General features: G+C 48.8%; 1 protein-coding gene across 1 annotated transcript in view; it reads left to right on the top strand.

Moving 5' to 3' along the window:
- LMF1 (lipase maturation factor 1) overlaps positions 1-20,147 on the top strand; it is a 96,691-nt gene that overhangs the window by 60,224 nt on the left and 16,320 nt on the right. The window contains exons 4-5 of the mRNA XM_066561128.1: positions 14,366-14,534; positions 18,485-18,638. Of these exons, the coding sequence (XP_066417225.1) occupies positions 14,366-14,534; positions 18,485-18,638 (323 nt within the window). The remainder of the gene's footprint in view (positions 1-14,365; positions 14,535-18,484; positions 18,639-20,147) is intronic.

The following is a 20,147-nucleotide window of genomic DNA, read 5'->3' on the forward strand; positions in this document are numbered from 1 at the left end:
GAAGGTCTCCCAAGTTTAATCCCATTTTCTGTCCCTTAGTCCTTATCTGAACTGGTTCCTTTGCAGTTTCCCAGCTCTTGGCTCCCACCAAGCCCTTGCTGTTCAGCAGGGGGACATGCTGGGATTTGGGATTTGGGATCTCTCCTCCCACCAGCAAGATGACAGGGCCTTTAAATAATGTTTTCTATTCCGTTTCAAAAAAAATAAAAAGAAGATGAAATCAGAACAGCCTAACTGGAAACAGATGGCAGATGAGAAACTCCTTTTAAAGAGGATTTTTAATGCATTTATTATGAAGAAAATCATTTATTGGTGTCAGAGATGGATGTGTGAAGACAAAATGTGCCCATTCCAGGCGTGGAAGGGGCTGCAGTGGGATGGTGCCTTTGGTGTGGTGTTCTTGCAGCAAGGGGAGGATTTTGCTGCTGGTAAAGTGACTTTCCTGGCTGGGAGGAGGCTTCTTCCCATCCCTGCTCCTTCAGCTTCCCTCTGGGATCCCTGGCTGTCAGAGCAGTTTCTGTCATGCTCTTTCTGTGGGTTCCTGGCTGGGTTTTCCTGCAGTGATTTGGGTTGGGAGGGACTTTAAAGCTCATCCAATTCCAACCCCAACACCTTCCTCTGTCCCAGGCTGCTCCAAACCTGGTCTTGGACATTTCCAGGGATGGAGCAGCCACAGCTTCTCTGTGCCCTGTCCTCCCACAGAGTCATCTTAGGTTTTTTTTAAAAATAATATGCATATTCCTATCAGTTCTGTCCTGTCAAGTTAAATGAGTGTGTGCTTTTATGTGTGAAACCTTGCACAGACAGAGGGGTCACTTTCCCCAGTCCCCCCCACACAATGGCTGGCCAGCTTTAATTCAAGGTATTTAAACAAATCCCACACCATTTCAGAGGGATGGATCTGGGTGGCTGGGCTGCTCAGGGATGGAGGTGAAGAAGGATTTTCCCTTTTCCTGCTTTCATGAGCAGAACTCCTTGGCCTGTTGTGGGTTCAATGTTGCTGTGAAACACCACTGCCCCCAGAGAGGTTTGGTTTTGCTTTGGCAGTGCTGGGATGAGGCTGCAGCCCCCAGAGAGGTTTGGTTTTGCTTTGGCAGTGTTGGGATGAGGCTGCAGCCCCCAGAGAGGTTTGGTTTTGCTTTGGCAGTGTTGGGATGAGGCTGCAGCCCCCAGAGAGGTTTGGTTTTGCTTTGGCAGCGCTGGGATGAGGCTGCAGCCCCCAGAGAGGTTTGATTTTGCTTTGGCAGCGCTGGGATGAGGCTGCAGCCCCCAGAGAGGTTTGATTTTGCTTTGGCAGCGCTGGGATGAGGCTGCAGCCCCCAGAGAGGTTTGGTTTTGCTTTGGCAGCGCTGGGATGAGGCTGCAGCCCCCAGAGAGGTTTGATTTTGCTTTGGCAGTGTTGGGATGAGGCTGCAGCCCCCAGAGAGGTTTGATTTTGCTTTGGCAGCGCTGGGATGAGGCTGCAGCCCTGGGATGCTCCAGCCCACACGCAGTTTACACAGCTGCACCATCCCCTGCCCCAGCTCCAGCAGGGCTCTTATCTCCATGCTGATGCAACAGCCAGAAATGGCAGGAAACCTGTGTCACTCATGGCTTTCATCTTCCTATAAAAACTGGGAATTTGGGAGCTGTGACTCAGAGAGGAGTGCAGGATCCTCTTGGAAACCTGTGTCACTCATGGCTTTCATCTTCCTATAAAAACTGGGAATTTGGGAGCTGTGACTCAGAGAGGAGTGCAGGATCCTCTTGGAAACCTGTGTCACTCATGGCTTTCATCTTCCTATAAAAACTGGGATCTTGGGAGCTGTGATTCAGGATCCTCCTGGAGCAGCTGGGGTTGGTTTGGTGCTGCCCTGGCTGTGGGATGGAGATGCTGGGCCGTGGGCAGTGGTGATCCTTCCCTGGAGAATTGTTTGCAAACCCCAAACTCACTTTCCCTTTTGTTGGGAACAGCACTTCCCAGCAGGTTGTGGCCTCCCTTCCATCCCTGGCAGTGCCCAAGGCCAGGTTGGACAGGGCTTGGAGCAGCCTGGGACAGTGGAAGGAGTCCCTGCCCATGGAAAGGGGCTGGACATGAGCTTTGAGGTTCCTTCCAACCCAAGCCATTCCATGGTTTTGATTGATCCATGGAAAAGATCCCATGATTTTTGCTGACATTGTGCAGAGCATCCTGGATTTCTGCTGCTGCTCTGAACCCCGAGCTGAGCCCCAGAAAACCTCGATCCAGGCAGGTGTTTGCAGCACGAGGTCTCACCTCTCCTGCTTTCCTCTCGGATTTTAGTTCCATCTCTGCCAGGAGCTGCTTTGTCCACGTTCCTGAGTAACTTTTTCCACACATGAAACTCCCTCTGGGGCCGGGTTGAGCTCTGCAGGAACCACGTGGGCTTGGTCTGGGCTTGGTGTCCACACGTGGAGCTGCTCAGGGACAGAAGTGCCACTTGAAATTTACACCCTGCTCCAGGCAGGAACGCTTGGGAGCAGGGAGAAATCCCAGATCAGGCCAGTTTTGGGAAGGCTGAGGAAGTCTGGGAGAAAAATGCACAAGAGGAGCAGTTTGGGAATGTTTTGTCCCAAATTTTGGCCAGCGTGGTGTGGCAGTGATGGTTGGGGTGGCTCATGGATGGATTCCCTGCGCTTTGTGAGCAAACAAGCAGAAAGGGACAGGTATTCAGTAGAATCCTGGAATGGTTTGGGTTGGAAAGGACTTTCAAGGTTATCTTGGGCAGGAACACCTCCCACTGGGCCAGGTTCTACATCAGGGTCCCCCTCAGAGAAGCTGCCAGCTCCTCTGAGATGCCAACATCCAGGAGCAGTAGAAAGCTCAGGATGCCTCAGTCAACAGAAATTTCAAAATTTCCTCTGGAAAACCAAATCAGATTGCATTGATTGTTTGGATGGGGGTGGGAATGGCAGGAGTGGGGAGTGGGAGAGACAGGGATCGTGTTTATGGCATCATTAATGTCATTTATTCCACAGCCAGCCCTTGAAAAGCAGTTGTAATCCCCACAGAAATCCCTCTGAGGCAAATCTGCCAGTTCTCCTCATCCAACACGGATCATCCCTGCAGCCAGAAACCTCAGAGGGAGTAGAGCCAAGGGAAAAGGATCAGGGGGCACCCTGAAACCCAGTGCACCCAAATCAGCTCCACCTCTGAGGTTCCAGGGGCAGAGGGATGGTGCTGCAGGGCCAAAACTGCAGGGACAGTGGAGTCCTGAAGATGGAGAGAGATCAATTTTCCTGGGGTTATTTGGGAAAAAAAAAGTGTGACCCAAAAAACACATTTCCTGTCAAACCACCACATTGCAGATGAAAACTGGAGCTTCAAAATGTTGTGTTCATTCCCAATTCCCCTTCTCCACCACCCAGGCAGGAAGGGATCAGCTGGAGAGTCCTGGTGGGCAGTCCCAGGTGCTGGTGGCCATCAGTGGGAGGGTCCTTGGTGCTGCAGAATCCCTGCTGGAGGGATTTCCCCAGGCCCCTGAAAGCAGGGAAAGGGAGATGTTTCCATGGAAATCTGTTCCTCAACCGTCTTGGCAGCCAAAGCTGAAAGGATTGGAGCCTTTTGCCCCCAGCTCCACGTTTGTGGTCAGTGTGAAGCCCCACCTGTGATCACCACAGGCAGCCTCGGGCAGGCTGCAGTGAATTAAAGCACCAGGGGGAGTTTGGAGGAGCACATCCTCTTCCTTCTCGGAGTCAGGTTACAGCGACCTCGGAACATCTGCACACCGTGTCCCAGGGCTCCCAGAGGTTCTGCTGCATGCAAGGTTCATCTGCTTTGTTCAGCTCCTGGCCTTTCCCCTTCCTCCTTGCCTCCTCTGGATCCAGGGCTGCTCTCGGTGTTCCTGGCCATCTCCTGGTGCCCTGGGTGAAACTCCCCATGGAGTTTCAGTGGTGTCTTTCCACAGAGCCATAACTCCATGGCCATTTGCTGTGCTCGTGGGAGAACTCGCTCCTGTTTTTCCAAAAGCCTGATTTCCCTCTAAGCTACTGCTTCCCAGCATCCTGAAACACTGAATTTAGGGGGAAGAAAATGCATTCCTTGATATTCCCTAGATTCTAGGGATGCATTTGGTGATGTGATGCTGCTTTGCTTTGGGATGCCTTTGCCTGATCTCCAGGTTGTCCTGACAGGGTTTCATTGAAATCAGGCTGTCAAGGCGGGTCCTGCTGCCTCCAGGAGCCACTGGATTTTTTGGGAATCCAGAGCAAGGGAGGTGCCAAAGCCATGGGATGGCTGTGGTGGCCGGATTCATGGTGGTCCATGCTGAGAAGATGTTGTTGAACTCCAGCATCTCCTGGAAGTGACCCCAAGCTCCCCTTGGGAGCAGCACATCCCCATCCCACCCCATCCCACCCCAACCCTTGTGCTGTTGTGCAGAGCTCAACGCCCAGAAGGAAAATGCAACTCCAGCTTTTCATTTTTGTGCCTCTCAGGCCCAGACCTCAAGGTTTTAAAGACTTTCATATGTGCCTGACTTGATGTGCTCCGAGTATTCCCATTGAAGTGAACTAAGTGGATAAGACTTTGCAGGATTAAAGCCAAATGAGTCCTCACCCACCATGCTGGGAAGTCTTGTTGAAGTGGGTCATTGGAGGGAAAGGAGGAGGAGGCGCTTCCCAACTTGCCCCTTTCATTTTATGCTTTTATTTATTTAAAGGATTTTTTTTTTTTTTAATTCTTATGCAGCTTGGGGGGAGAAAATAAAATAAAAAGCCCCAGGCTGTGGTGTAACCACCGCAGGCAGATGTTGTCATGACTACTAAACAAGAAACCTGATTTATAAAATGAGGAAAAACAGATGAACGTGAAATAAAAGAGAAAAAAAAAGAGAGAGGCGATCTTAAAATATTAACTCTGATGTAGAGAAAAATATAAACAGACAGGGTTAGGAAATTCCATAAGGAATATGACTTGTTTAATATTAATCATAAAGGAAAAGATTATGAGGGCTCCAAAGGGTGCCAAATGAAATACTCCACACTCAGCCACTGCTGTGATAAGAATCCTTGTGTGGCTTCCAGGGCTGCCCTTGGCCACACTGTGGTGGAGATGTCCTGGCTGGAAGTTGTTCCAGGGATGTTCTTGTGGTTCTGCTGCTTCTCCTGGTGCCTCTCCTCCCTCACAGCAGTTTCTGAGTGCAAACCTCCAGTGTGTGACAGCCAATAACCTGTACTTTTATTGCAAATTGTACTTTCATTGCAAGTGTGGGCAAGCTGGGAGCGGTGACTGTGTTTGGGGATGTGGAGGGGTTTCTGTCACTGGGTCAGCTCAGGAGGGGTGGGATGTGTCCCAAACCAGGGTTCACCATGTCCCAGAGATGAGGTGCCTGCAGATGAGTGGCTGGGTGGGGCTCAGGTGGCTCTGCTCCCATCTCTGTGTCACTCTGCTGCTCTTCTTGTCCCTCTCCTGCCATTCTGAGCTGGCAAAGCCCATGGTGATCCTGCACCGGAGAAGTGCCAGTGTCACAATTCCCTCATCAACGCTCCCAGACCATTCCCTGTCCAGGACAGGAAGGTCTTCAGGACCAGGAGGCCCCTCTGGTTGTATTCCAAAGGCTCTCACTGGACCCCTGCCAGTCCCCTTTGTCCCTTGGGCTGTCCCCACGGGTGTTCCTGGTGACAGTGCCCGATGTCACCAGCTCCTCCAGCACGGTGACAGCGGCGCTGGCGCCACAAGACACCAGAGAGGAGCAGCAGTGACCACAGCTGGGAGGGCTGGGGGACACCTCCCTGGGCTCCCCCTGTGCATCCTGCCCAGAGCTGTCGTTTGCTGCTCCATTCCCTTCCCTCCCTGCTCACAGCTCCGAGTGGGACAGGAATGCCTCGTGGCACAGCCTCTGCTCCGGCAGGGAATTCTGCAGCTCTGGCATTGCTCTCCCAGCCCACACTGGCCCCAGCCCTGGCTTTGGCACTGGCTCCCAAACAGTTTGGTTTGCAGAAACCTCCCTCACTGTCAGGAGGAATTAAGCTCCAAAGCCAGACAGAAACTCTCCCTAACAAGTCCATGGCCTGAAGGTCCAGGATGGAGATGCCCACCCAACAGGACCTTCCAGGGCTGCTGAGCAGATTCCCCCTGCAGAATCCATCCAGGACACCTGGGCAGATCCACTCTCACCTCTCCAGGTGCCTCTGCCTGCTCCTGATCCATGTCCTGACCTGGCACTGGCCGTGCACACATTGCCAAAGCTCTGAGCACTGTGGGGATACTGCAGGAAAACTGGAGCAGCCAAGATTTCTGCATCTTTTCACAGATCCCTGCATCTTTTCCTGGCTCCCCTCATTTTTCCCAGCTCCTTGCATTTTCTTCCCTCAGTTCTTTACATCTTTTCCCAGCTCTCTGCATTTTTTCCTTCAGTTCTTTACATCTTTTCCCAGCTCCCTGCATTTTTTCCCCCCAGTTCTTTACATCTTTTCCCAGCTCCCTGCATTTTTTTTTCCTCAGTTCTTTGCATCTTTTCTCAGCACCCTGCATTTTTTTTTTCCTCAGTTCTTTACATCTTTTCCCACCTCCCTGCATTTCCCCCCCCCAGTTTTCTGCCTCTTTTCCCAGCTCAGCAGCCTGGGAGCATTCAGATCCTTGCCCCTTCTTATCAATCCCTTTCCAGTTCTCCTCCAGCAGCGCCAGGCAGTGCCTGGCACTGGTCTCTCATTCCCATCCCTGTCCCAGTGTCACTCTGGCACCTGGCTCCTTATCCCCGCTGCTGCATGAGGCTGTTGGACTCACAGGATGAGGCAATGATGGATTTCTGCTCTTCCCCTCTGTTGACAAACCCAGTTTGTGGGTGAATAATGAGTAACCCTTGAAAGCGAGCCCCGTGGCTGATGTGCATGGATGCCCTTGGGCTTTGTGGGATGAGTCACTGTGGGGAGCAGGAACTTCCTCACAGACAGGCAGCTGCATTTCATCCTCTGCTGCAGATTCCTTGGAGCTGCAAAGCCTCGAGCCCTGGGCAGCAGGATTCCAGGGGAGCAGCTCTCCCTGAGAGCAGCCCAGCTGCCCCTGGGTGTTTGCAGGGCGGCGTTCCCCCTCTGGTGACAGCCCTGCCTGGAATTTCCAGCCTGGGATGTTTTCATTCCTCTTCCAAAGGTTCCTCTCATATGTAAGCCATCAGTGCAGCAGCCTGAGCAGGGATCTTGCAGCTGTGACCTTGCAAGTGGGTGGCATTTTCTGCTTCCTCCTCAGCATCCTCAGGGATCCACAGCTCATGTGATGGGCCAAATCCGGGCTGGGAAAAGCAGGATGAGGCTACCAGGAAATACCCACTGCCCTCATCTCCTCGTGGCTGGGGTCTTCAGAGCTCCCACGAGGAGCCAGGCTCCTCAGGCAGCCCTGAAATCCTCCTTTGCCATCAGTGCAGGCAGCAGGCTCATAAATGGCTCCAGGTTTATTAAATCCCATCCCTTTACAGCACCTTGTCTTCCTCTGCAAAGCTAAAAGCAGGATTTGGGCTTCTTTTGCCTTCTGTTCCTATCTGGGGCTGAACAGACTCCATCAATCCCTGTATTGGAGGTTTCTTTCAGATCCCTACAAGTAAATAAATCCATATAAATAAAATAAAAGCCACCCCCAGCAGGGCTGGAGCAACGAGTATCCCCATCTCTCATGATCTTCCCTGCCTCCATCCCAGCATCATTTTGTCCCACATGGAACCAGCTGCTCAGGGAAGGAAAGAGCTGAAAAAAACTATTTTTTAAAAAATTATTTCATCATTTACACCTCACTCCCATTGTAATTGGAATTATGAGTAAGGCTGAAAAGAAACTGCTGCAGATGGCAGCATAAAAATGTGATTTTTAACACATTTTGTGTTTTCTTAAGCATCTCTGGTTTTGCCCAGGGTACATTTCATTTGCTATTTATTTAGTCCCCACCTCTGACAGCTCAGGGATTGCTAAGCTGCCATCTGGGATGGAAGGAAAATGGGAAAATGCTTATTTTTCCTGCTTTTTCTTCTTTTGACCTCAGAAAATGTAACAAAAATTTAATAAAATTTAAATGTTTCAGTGAGCTGCATGGTTACAACCAGGAGCTGGGCTTAGAATCCCAGAATCCTGGCATGGTTTGGGCTGGAAGGGACCTCAGTAACCAACCCCTGCCATGGGCAGGGACATCTCCCCTCTCCCAGGCTGCTCCAAGCCCCTTCCAGCCTGGCCTTGGGCACTGCCAGGGATGGAGCAGCCACAGCTGCTCTGGGCACCCTGTGGCAGATCCTCACCACGGACCTCAGTGATCCTTGTGGGCCTCCCCTAACTCAGGATATTCCTTGATCCCATATTTATCCCAGTTTGAAGCCATTTTCCAGCAGAGCTGAGGGAAGGATTTGGGACAGAGCCTTGCTGCAGAGGCACTGATGGAGATGCCAAGGCACGGTGGCTGTTCTGCCCTTCCTTCACATTTCTCCTCTTGTTTTTTTTTTTTAGCATTTCCATAAAATTTTTACATCCAGTCCTTCACTTTTTTTATCCTCCAGGCTTTTGCAGCCTGGCTTTATTAAAATCAAATGCTGCCCAGCCCCAAACACAGCACCGGGCTGGGTTTTCCTGGGGTGTTTTCAGCCACAACTGTTTCCCATTTCTGCTGGGCTCTCAGGAGCCCACGGGCTCAGGGACCAGGGATCAGCTCCGTGTGTTCCCCCCCAAAATGTGCTCTTGGTTTGCTGGAAAAATCCAGGTCATCCCAGAGTTGGAAACTCACCCAGCCTTGGCTTCCAGTGACACCGAGTAGCCAACCCAAGTTAAATATTTCACTGCAGATGTTGCTGAGAGCTTAAAGTTACCCAAAATTATGGATTTAACGAGGCAAGGAAAGGAGCTGGAGTAAGATCCAAATCAGGGAAGCCACCAGTGCTTTCCAGGCCGGTGTCAGGCTGATCAGATGTGACATCCTTGACTTTTTCCTTGCGTGTTCCCTGGGCCTGCGGATGTGGTCACGTCCTTTCCTTTTAGCTTGAAAAGGCAGAGATGGGTTTGAATCTGTGCTGGGCTTGAATCTGGGGAGCAGAGAGTCCCAATCCAGCTGTTGCAGATGTCTCCATTTGTGAATTGGTGAAACCAAAACCTTGGATTTGAATTCTTTTGGAAGGGGATTGTGACACAGATCCCGTTTCCCTGTGCCAGGGCTGTCTGACATTGGCCATGCTCAGCATTACCATCAATATTTATTTCCAAGAACATTGTTTTTCCCATACTCTGTCTTTAATACCGATTTCATCCAAATTTTACCAAGACCTGGACTAGAGAAGATGTTCACTATCAGAATAGATTTTTTCTGATGTGTTCTCCTTTTCTCCTTCCCAAAAAATTGGGTTTGCTCTGACTTTGCCAATTGTTAAATACCTCTAAATATTGCAGAAAAAGTGATTTTCAAAGGAGCCTGCAGTGCCTGGATGGTGAAAGGGAATAGAAGCATTTTTGCCAGAAGTGTTTTAGCATTCCTTCAATCAAGGAATATAAACAGTTCCATGTGACTTTGGGCTGATCCAGGATTTGAGAGCAGGGTTTAATTCACATCATTTCTCATAGAGGGAATTTTGAACCCACATATCTCCTAAAAATGTCCTAATTAGTAGGGAGGAGGATATTCTGGGAAAGGCTTTCGCTTTCTACTCTTGGTGGTGTTCCACTTTATTACTGATCACTCAATAACCATCCAGCATTAATTACAGGGGAGTTCTGTGTAACTGAGTTATTGATTGGTGCCTATTGACAGCCCATTCCAGGCTGTAATTAAACCTCAAACCAGCATTACTTCTACAGGCCTGGAAAATGCTTTTCCCGAATCCTTCTTTTCCTGTGTGTTGGTATAAGGGGATAATCCTGGCTCCGAGGCACAAATGGCAAATGAAAATGGTGTTTGTGGTTCCACCAAGTCCGGAGCTGCTCCTTGCCATGCCTGGCTCCTGCTGCAGCTGGAAAGGAGCTGAGGGCTGGTCCCACCCTCCAAAACCTGCATGCCTGGAGCCTTTTGGGAAGGACCAAGGTGCTGGGAATGCCTGGGGTGGGATTCCTCATCCTGGCTGCTGTCAGGAACTGAAGAGCCCTCATTTTGCCACTGGAGTAAGTGACCCTCAGCTTTGTGTTTGGGTTTGCGCATGGTTGGAAATCAGGGAGGAATTCCTTTATGGAAAGGGCTGTCCAGGGTGGAACCCCCATGCCTGGAGGGATTTCAATGCCATGTGGATGTGGCACCTGGGGACACTTGGGATCATTGGTGGCCTTGGCTGTGGTGGGGGAACGGTTGAACTCGATGGTCCAAGAATCAGTGATTCCATGATTCCAACCTCAGTGATTCCATGATTCCAACCTCAGTAATTCCGTTATTCCAATTTCAATGATTCCATGATACCAACGTCAATAATTCTGTGATTCCAAACTCAATGATTCCATTATTCCAATCTCAATGATTCCATGGTTCCAACCTCAATAATTCTGTGATTCCAATCTCAATGATTCCATGATTCCAATCTCAATGATTCCATTATTCAACCTCAATGATTCCATGATTCCAACCTCAGTGATTCCATGATTCCAACCTCAATAATTCTGTGATTCCAATCTCAATGATTCCATGATACCAACGTCAATAATTCTATTATTCCAACCTCAATGATTCCATGGTTCCAATCTCAGTGATTCCATGATTCAGCCTCAATAATTCCATGATTCCAAAGAACACGCACCCCAGGGGGGTCCTAGGGACAATCCCCCAGCCCCTCTTGCCATCCACATGGTTTCCCACAGGGTTGGTCTTTGCCATGGATGTGTCCTGGCTGTTCCAGAGGTGCTGCATCCCTCAACTCCTTAAAAACTTAAAAAACATCCATGGACACTTTTTCAGGTGCAGTCTGTACCTCCCTACACGGGAATATTTTTGTCTGTGCCTATGATAAATTTTTTGAGGAAAACTACAAATATGAGTATTTTTCTAGGAACAGTTTAACAAATACACTCCAGTGCAGGTAGAGACTCTACTTTGACTTTTAGACTCTACTTTGGGGCAGCAGGAAGGACTGGATGGTTCTTGAGGTTTCCTTTTTCCCTTTAAATGATTTATAATCCTTCCACACATCCCAGTTTTGGCTTTTCTGTGCCAATGGCTCCATATCAGGGATCCCCAGTGAGGTGATCCTGTCCCCACACTGTGGACAAGCTCCAGGTAGCCCTCACCTGTGTTTAAGGGTTTCCAGCTTGTTTTTGTCCCTCCTGGACAAATATCCAGCCTGTGCCATGGAATTTGAGCTTCCTCTGCCTACTGGATGTTTGTAACAATCTGGGATTTCAAAAAAAAAAAAACAAAACCCAAACCCCAGCCAAACAAAGAAGCCCAACCTGTAAAAAAGTTACAGCTGGAGGTGCCCATTTTCTGACAGAGGGGTTTGGTAACGGGGCAGGGGACAGAAATGGGAGCAATAATTGGTTTTGGGCCTAGAACCAGGAAAACTACTTTTCCAAATTAATCCAGCGAGAGCCATGAATCCACTGTATTTCATATCACACTTCATAAAACTCCAGTCATAATCCATAAAAGTGACATTATTAGATTAAAACCCTCAGTTCCTCCTAGAAGGAGCTCGCTCATTAGACATGCTGTAGTTTTATAACCTCAAAGTTCCTCCCCAATTACCATGATTAATACTGGGCTTTAATAAAAAATTTCTCCCAGTCACCACAGGGGTTGATCCCATCTGGTTGGTGTAATTGGGAGTTTCAATATTGTCCAGCAAGGGAAGGACGCTCCGGGAGCACAAATCAAGGATGAGGATGGATGAGGATGGAGGTCTGGAGATCCAGCTGGGTTTTGGTGGTGGTTGGAGCATGGAAAAGTCCAGGTGATGTGAGCCAAAGGCTGGGATTGCTGGGGGAAATGTGGATGAATTCTCCCTCCTCGTGCAGCTGATGAAGGATCAGGGGAGCTCCCTGTGCTCTTCCAGCAGGGATCTGCCCTGGGGAATCCATCCTAAACTGAACATCCCAGCTGGAGCCAGCACAGTTCTGCTCTGAGGGAGCAGCACATGGAAACTGCAGAGGAAAGGCAGGGTTTGGGGAGAAATATCTGCTGCCTGCTGAGGTTTGGATGGCAGTGGATCCCTAAATCCTGGGAGATGCTGCTCCTGTGGGATCCTGTGAGACACCAGGGCTCAGCTTCACCCTTGGTGCCATGGACACGTCCATCCCTCTGCTCTGCTCTGGTGCCTCTCACCTGGAGCACTGCCACCAGCATGAGGACATGGAGCTGCTGCAGCAAATCCAGAGGAGGCCACGGGGATGCTCTGAGGGCTGGAGCCAGGCTGGGAGAGCTGGGGGTGCTCACCTGGAGAGGAGAAGCTCCAGGGAGGGCTCAGAGCCCCTGCCTGGGCCTGAAGGGGCTCCAGGAGAGCTGCAGAGGGACTGGGGACAAGGATGGAGGGACTGGACACAGGGAATGGCTTCACATTAACAGAGATCAGGGCTGGTGGGATATTGGGAAGGAATTGTTCCCTGGGAGGGTGGCGCAGGGTGCCCAGAGCAGCTGTGGCTGCCCCTGCATCCCTGGCAGTGCCCAAGGCCAGGCTGGACAGGGCTTGGAGCAGCCTGGGACAGTGGAAGGTGTTGGGGGTGGAACTGGAGGAGTTTAAGGTCCCTTCCTACCCAAACCATTCCATGATGATGATGATGATGATGGTGAAATAACATAAAACTCACTCTCGATGGCCACGAGGCCGCTTGCTGGGTCGCCCCCCCTCATCATGTTTGACAAATCCCATTTTTTGGCTTTGCAGCAGGAATTCCTTTCAGGTTTGTCCTTGCAGATCCAAGGGGTCCATGGTTCCATCAGCCCTGGGTGAGCAGGAGCTGGTGTGAGCTCCGAGCCTCAGCCAGAAGCACTGAAATTAAAAACGTGTCGGCTCCGCAGTTCCACCCCAGCCCAGAGAACGCCAAACTCGTGTTATTTTTGAATCCCCTGATTTTTCAGGGCTGCTGGAAATAAGAGCTCCTGCTCCTGACTTCCAAGCAATAAAGAGAGGTGAATCACTCCTGAAAAAAAACCCTCCTGTGGACCACCCAGGGGCTCCTGCAGAGCTGGGAACCAGAAGTGGCAAAGCACAGAAGGATTTTCTTAACCCAACTGCAACTGCACGAGGCAAAATCACCTCGGAACAGCAGCAGAGTGAGAGGTGTGATAATGGAGCCAGGCTGATTAATATGCATCGAGCTAAATCACATTCAGGTCACAGAGCAAGCCCCAAACCTCAACTGTAACATGTTCCCCTCCAGGACCCAACATGTGTCTGGAATTCAGATAGAAATCACTTTTTTTCCCCCCTCATAATTATCCAACTCAGCATAAATTATTATTTTTTTAACTAAATAATAGTTAGGATTTTTGTTCCTTGCTGTGATTGGTCAGAGCTCTCCTTTTTTTAACAATCTGTGACTTTCTGAAGAGTCCTGCTGGGGTTTTTAAACTTGTAACTTGCAAAATACCATGTCAGAAACCATGGTGCCAATCATATAAAATATGAAATCACACGTTCTTAGCATTTATTTGTTGTCATTTTTAATGAGAAAACATGGATTTTTTTCAACAGAACAGTGGCTGAAAGTCCTCAGGCTGAAACTGTCCCTGTGTTCTTGATGTTCGCACTGTGGAGTGGTATTTTGGGAGACCACATGCAAGATATTCTCCTAAACAGCAAATAAAAGCTAAAATTAAAACAAAATAATGCCTCTTAAAATGCACACATCTATATTTAATGCTGCTCTTTAATTACAAGTTCCCAGGTTTCCTCCTGAAGGGTTTCAGGAGCATTGCTGTCATGGATCCCTTGGAATAAGCAGGAAGTGGGTGATTCCCATGGGAAATGGAGTCCCTGTGGAAATCAAGGCACTGGAAATCGAGTCACTTTGGAAATCAAGGCACTGTGGAAATTAAGTCACTTTGGAAATCAAGGCAATGGAAATCAAGTCACTTTGGAAATCAAGGTACTGTGGAAATTGAGTCACTGTGGAAATCAAGGTACTGGAAATCGAGTCACTGTGGAAATCAAGGCACTTTAGAATCAAGTCACTTTGGAAATTGAGACACTGTGAAAATCAGGTCAATTTGAAAATCAAGTCACTGGAAATCAAGTCACTTTGGAATCAAGTCACTTTGGAAATTGAATCACTTCGGAAATCGAGTCACTTTGGAAACGGAATCACTCTATGCCTGATCCCTGCTGCTGGAAGCCCAGGCAGAGCTCACATTTGATCCCATTTGGGCTGGGCTCCAGGACGGCTTTGCCATCCCAGAATGTCCTCATTGGGACGCTCCAATCCCCCACCGCATGTCTGGGCTGACATTCCAGGACACCCAACACTCTCTGCCTCCGTGTTCCCCATCCAGGTGCTCCTGATCATCAGTGGGAACCTGAGTTTCCTGAACTGGCTGACCATGGTGCCCAGCCTGGCCTGCTTTGACGACGCCAGCCTGGGGCTGCTCTTCGGCTCGCGGCTGCGGGAGCGAGCGGCGCGGCTGCAGCGCCCGGGGACGCGGGGACAGAGCCCTTCCCTGGGTGAGTCACCCCAGAGAGGGGAAAAGGGGGATTCTGGTGTGCTTGGCCACAAAGGTCTTGTCTTCAAAGCAAAGCTCTGCCGCTCTGGGTGCAGGGGGCCTGGACCTGGTGATGCGAGGCTGGTGGGTGGTTGGTGATTGTGGTATTGTCAGTGGCAGGAAGGAATGATGAATCTGATTCCATGTTCTTAGAAGGCTAATTTATTATTATATTATATTATATTATATTATCATACCATATTATAGAATATTATATTATAGAATATTATATTACAGAATATTATAGAATACTATACTAAAACTATACTAAAACTATACTAAACTGCACTCAAGAATACAGAAAGGATACAGACAGAAGGCTGAAAAGATAATAATGAAGAACTCGTGACTCTTTCCCGAGCCTCGACACAGTTGGACTGTGATTGGTCATTAAGGCAAAACAATTCACATGAAACCAATAAAACAATGGTCAGTTAGTAAACAATCTCCAAACACATTCCAAAGCAGCAAAACACAGGAGAAGCAAATCAGATAATTATTGTTTTCATTTTTCTCTGAGGCTTCTCAGCTTCACAGGCGAAGAAATCCTGGTGAAGGGATTTTTCAGAAAATATGATGGTGACAGGTGAGGGTCTGTGGGGACATTGTCACGGGGACATTGCCATGGGGACATTGTTTCTGGGACATGTCCTTTGCAGGATCAATGTCACAGCAAGTCGAGGCAGCTGCAGCTCTTAAGTCAGTCCTTGCTCTGCCTCCAGTGACTCAAACTCAAAATAAGAATGTGGAGTTTCATGATTTAACTTACTTTTTTAATTTTTTTTTCACTGTTTAAAGTCAAGGATAAAGCACCCAGTGGGACTTGAGGTGGGGTGAGAAGCTGGGTTCTCACATTTGCTCTCCTCACTTGCTCTCCTTCAAGGCATCGTGAAGAGAAGGTTCCAGAGAGAACTTAGAGCCCCTCCCAGTTCCTAAAGGGGCATCAGGAGAGATGGAGAGAGACTTAGGACAAAGGATGGAGAGACAGGACACAGGGAATGGCTTCAGACTGACAGGGCTGGGTGGGATATTGGGAATCAGGAATTCCTGGCTGGCAGGGTGGGCAGGCCCTGGCACAGATTCCCAGAGCAGCTGTGGCTGCCCCTGGATCCCTGGAGGTGCCCAAGGCCAGGCTGGACAGGGCTCGGAGCAGCCTGGGATGGTGGAAGGAGCAGCTGCTGGTGGCCACCACTGGTAGCATGGCCACCATCGTGATGGGGAGAGAATTCCCCAAACCAGGGAGGAGGAGAGCTCCTGCTCATCCCATGGATGTGAAAAAACAAATACAGGGGGGGTTGTAGCTGGAAAAAAGGGCTCGAAGTGGCTGATTTCCCCTTCCAGAGGCGCTTTCCAAGCTGCCCTGATCCAGGAGAAGCAGCACTGGGATGTTTCTCATGAGGCTGCGGAACAGATGGAGAGTGGTGTGTGCAGCATTTTTATAAACCGCATATAAGCAACAAATTGCCTGTAATATCAACAACAATCACAGCTGCTGGGGTTAAATATCCCAAACATCTGTCAGAGGAAGGAAAAATGTCAACAAGAGGCAGCATCTGTCTCCAGTCTTTTCTACCAAGAAGCAGCTCATTAACCAAAAATGGGAGGTCCAGCAATGCAGCTTCGTTAAATTTTGTCTTTTATTTCATATATTTTGCTGGAAGAAATCTTTATCAGCTTTTCCCCTCCTGGAGCTTTGCTTTAGAGGCTCTGAAAGTCTCAAACTTTCCTCCCAGCTCCATTTATGCCTCCAACCCCAAACAACACTGAGGCTGCACCTTGTTTTTGGGAGGAGAAGCCAAAGGGAGTCACTGTGAGGGGGAGGCAGATCCTGTTTGGAGGAACTTGCACCTTTTCTGTGATGTTCTCCAGAAAGGCTGGCTGAGCCAGGGTGTCCAAGCAGGGAGAATGTCCATCCCTCAGGAGGGGTGGGGTGTCTGTAATATTGTGGGAATTGGAATTCCTGAGTGTTTTCTCTGCTCAGGAAGCTGGGGCTGTTGAGCTGGTGCTGATGGGTGCCAAGAGGCTCAGGGGAACCCTCAGTCCTGGGCACCAGAGCAGAAGACAGGAGAGCCCCCAGCCATATCCTGATTTTCTGCAGCCAGTCCTTGAAGTGTTTGATTCCTACTGAGGTCTCCACTTCCCATCCAGATCCCACTGGTGCCCATCCCCACTTTTTGCTCCATCTAGGTTATTTTTTCCCCTGAATTAACCCCTTTTTCTCTCTGATCGAGGGGCTGTGACCCCAAGGGCCTGGAGACAGGAGGAGAATCCCTCCTGCTGAAGGATGAGCAGGCCCTGCATGGCCACGGAGTGCTGAGGAGCCAGGGGAGGCTCTGTGCCTGTACCTGCTCTTGAATTACAGAGGAAAAAGTTCAACCCATCTAAAAATCCCCAAAAAATGCCCCAAAGCCTCATACCCAGCCACACAGGGGGTGAGGGAAGGCCCGATTCAAACAGTTCTCCAGAAATGTTCTCAGACTAAACAATTATTAATAGCTTCTGAGAGAGGTTCAAATAAACATCCCTCTCCTGCAGAGATAAGGGGAAAGCTCCATGCCATTGCTTTGAATCTGATCCCTTGGCTGTTAATGTTAAATAAATTGAAAAGGGCCATGAGGGAAGGAGCCCCTCGGGGGTCACCTCTGCTTATTTGTCTGATCGTGGCCTGGGATCCAGCCCAGCCCCTGGTGCTGCTGCTGCTGCAAACCCCATCCCAGATGCTGGCACAGCAACACTCATCTCCTCCAGGAGCTCTGGGAATTGGGATTTTGCAGAAGGAAAAGCCCTGAGGGTGGGGAGAGCTCGGGGCAGCAGCAGGAGGAGGCTCCCAGAGCAGGAGGCTGATCCCCAGCAAGGTGCAGGTGCCAGCTGTGGTTTTTCCCCTGTATTAAAGCCATGATTGATGTCACATTTTAGACATTTTTCCTTTTAGCCCTTGCTCAGACTGTTTAGAGAAAGGGAGATGCCAGCAGAGATAGAGGCCTGTGGCAAGGGCAGGGTGGGAATGGGGATGGGAATGGGGATGGGGAAATTGGGAATGGGGATGGGGAAATTGGGAATGGGGATGGGGAAATTGGGAATGGGGATGGGGATGGGGAAATTGGGAATGGGGATGGGGAATGGGAGTGGGGATGGGAGTGGGGAATGGGGATGGGGAAATTGGGAATGGGGAGATTGAGAATGGGGATGAGGAATGGGAATGGGGAAATTGGGAATGGGAATGGCAATGGGGATGGGGAAATTGGGAATGGGGATGTGCTGGAACCCTGGCTGCTGAGAATTTCAGCCTTTCTGTGCTGCCAGGCACTGACCCCCAGGAGAACACTGCATGGACCTGAGGCCGTGGAGAAGCTTCCAAAATGGAATGATGGAACTGGGATTGTGGGTGTGGAGTTTGGATAGAAGTGTGTGATATCACAGGGTGGGAAACTCAGAGTTTAAGGGTTTAGAATATAGTAATATATCTAAAGCAAGATGGAGGTTTTAGGGCAGAGGCTGGTCCTTCTTCTTCACCTTCTTCTCCATGGGTTTGGGTGGTTTTGTGTCACTGGATAAAAAGTCCCCATTGCAGGCCATGGGTGGTTGGTTATTGGGTTGAAAGTGAAAACAATTTAGGTGTCCTTTCTTAATTGGACAGTTTATCCTTAAAAGACCTTGTAGAGAGAGAGAGATGGGGCCCCATTTTTAGTTTGTTAGAGTGAAGTGCTCTCAGGGTTTGTGAGACTGTAACATGGATAAGAACTCACAAACATCTGAGTCCCAACCAGAAACACTGACTTGTGCATTTAATCCCAACCCTGGCAAAAAGAAGCAAAGACTCAGCAGGAATGGGATGGGGATGGGAATGGGGATGCAGATGGGAGCAGAGCAGTGAAATCACCTCCGTGTGCTCTGGTTTGGTGTCCCCCACAGGCTCCTGTGTCCGCAGAGTGCTGAACATCTCCTTGGGCCTCCTCATCACCTACCTGAGCATCCCGGTGGTGCTGAACCTGCTCAGCTCCAGACAGGTCATGAACACCTCCTTCAACTCCCTCAGGATTGTCAACACCTACGGAGCCTTTGGGAGGTACCTTTGGGCCTTTCTGGCACGTCCCAGAGCTCCCTCCAGGGTATTCCAGAGCCAGAGCTGCTGTGTGCCTTCAGCCTGAAGAGAAATCCTTCCAGCAGGCCTGGAATATCAAAGAGATGGAGAAAAGGAGCAGGTTTCTTTTCCCTGTGAAATACAGTGTGTGATAGATCTATTTATGAGAGAGATGGAGAAAAGGAGCAGGTTCCTTTCCTACTAAATTCCAATTTATGGATTACCTGTTCATGAGAAATAAGGAGAAAAGGAGCAGGTTCCTTTCCCACTAAATTCCAATGTATGGATTACCTGTTTATGAGAAATAAGGAGAAAAGGAGCAGGTTCCTTTCCTACTAAATTCCAATGTATGGATTAGCTGTTTATGAGAAATAAGGAGAAAAGGAGCAGGTTTCTTTCCCACTGAATTTATTTTCTCTGAGCTGTCTATGAGTCAGCTCATTCCATCGACATAGCAAATGTAAGAGCAGGATGAAAATATCCATAGGAGCAGGATGAAAATATCTATAGGAGAGTTCATCCAGGATATCTTCACCATCTCCAGCCCTCTTTATTTCTGGTGAGCTTCTCTTCCCCTGCACTCCTTTGCTCTCCCTCCTGGAAACATCCACAGCAGCTCTTGGTAGCAGATTTTTCCAGTGAGTGGCTTGGGAAATTAAATAAATATAAATATAAATATAAATATAAATATAAATATAAATATAAATATAAATATAGAATTAAATGTAAATTATATATAAATTTTAAAATAGAAATAAAAGCTAAATATAAATATAAATATAAATATAAATATAAATATAAATATAAATATAAATATAAATATAAATATAAATATAAATATAAATATAAATATATTTTGCAGAAGGTCAAGCAGTTTGGCTGTTAAAGGTCTGGCCTCCCCCAGTGAAGGGGAGGAACGAGTCCTACCACAAGCAGTGGAGATGCTGAGGACACATCAAATTAATATCATTTTTCCTCAGTTTTTCAAACAGCAGAAATTTCTGTGGACAGAAAAAGAAACTAGAAAAATATTAAAAACATCAACACTTGTGGAAAATGCCAAAATTTCCTCTTTTTTTAGAGAGAGAGAAATAAGCCCTGAAGCTCTTTGAAGGCTGGAGTGGTGAAGCTCCAGGAGATTGTTTTCTTTGGGCTGTTGTCCTTTTTCTTCTCCAGCCCTTGGTTTCTGTTTCAGCAGTTACCAGGCCCTACAGAGCATGTGCTGAAATGCTGCTGGAATATGTTGGTAATTCCAGCCTATGTAAACCAATAAAAAGAGGATTGCAGCTTATAATGAATCTGGGATGATGTGAAAGCTGACAGGTTTGGGATCACACAGTAGGAGCAGGCTTTTATTGGTAATTTGGTGTCCCTGATTTACAGGGTGTTCCTGAGCCTTGGGCAGCTGGCCATGGCTCAGAGCTCAGCCCAGGGGATAAAATGGAACTTGGCTGGAGAATCCACAGATCTCCTCAATGGAGGCAACAATTATAA

This window comes from Molothrus aeneus, chromosome 16, assembly GCF_037042795.1.
Source record: "Molothrus aeneus isolate 106 chromosome 16, BPBGC_Maene_1.0, whole genome shotgun sequence".
Lineage (NCBI taxonomy): Eukaryota > Metazoa > Chordata > Aves > Passeriformes > Icteridae > Molothrus > Molothrus aeneus.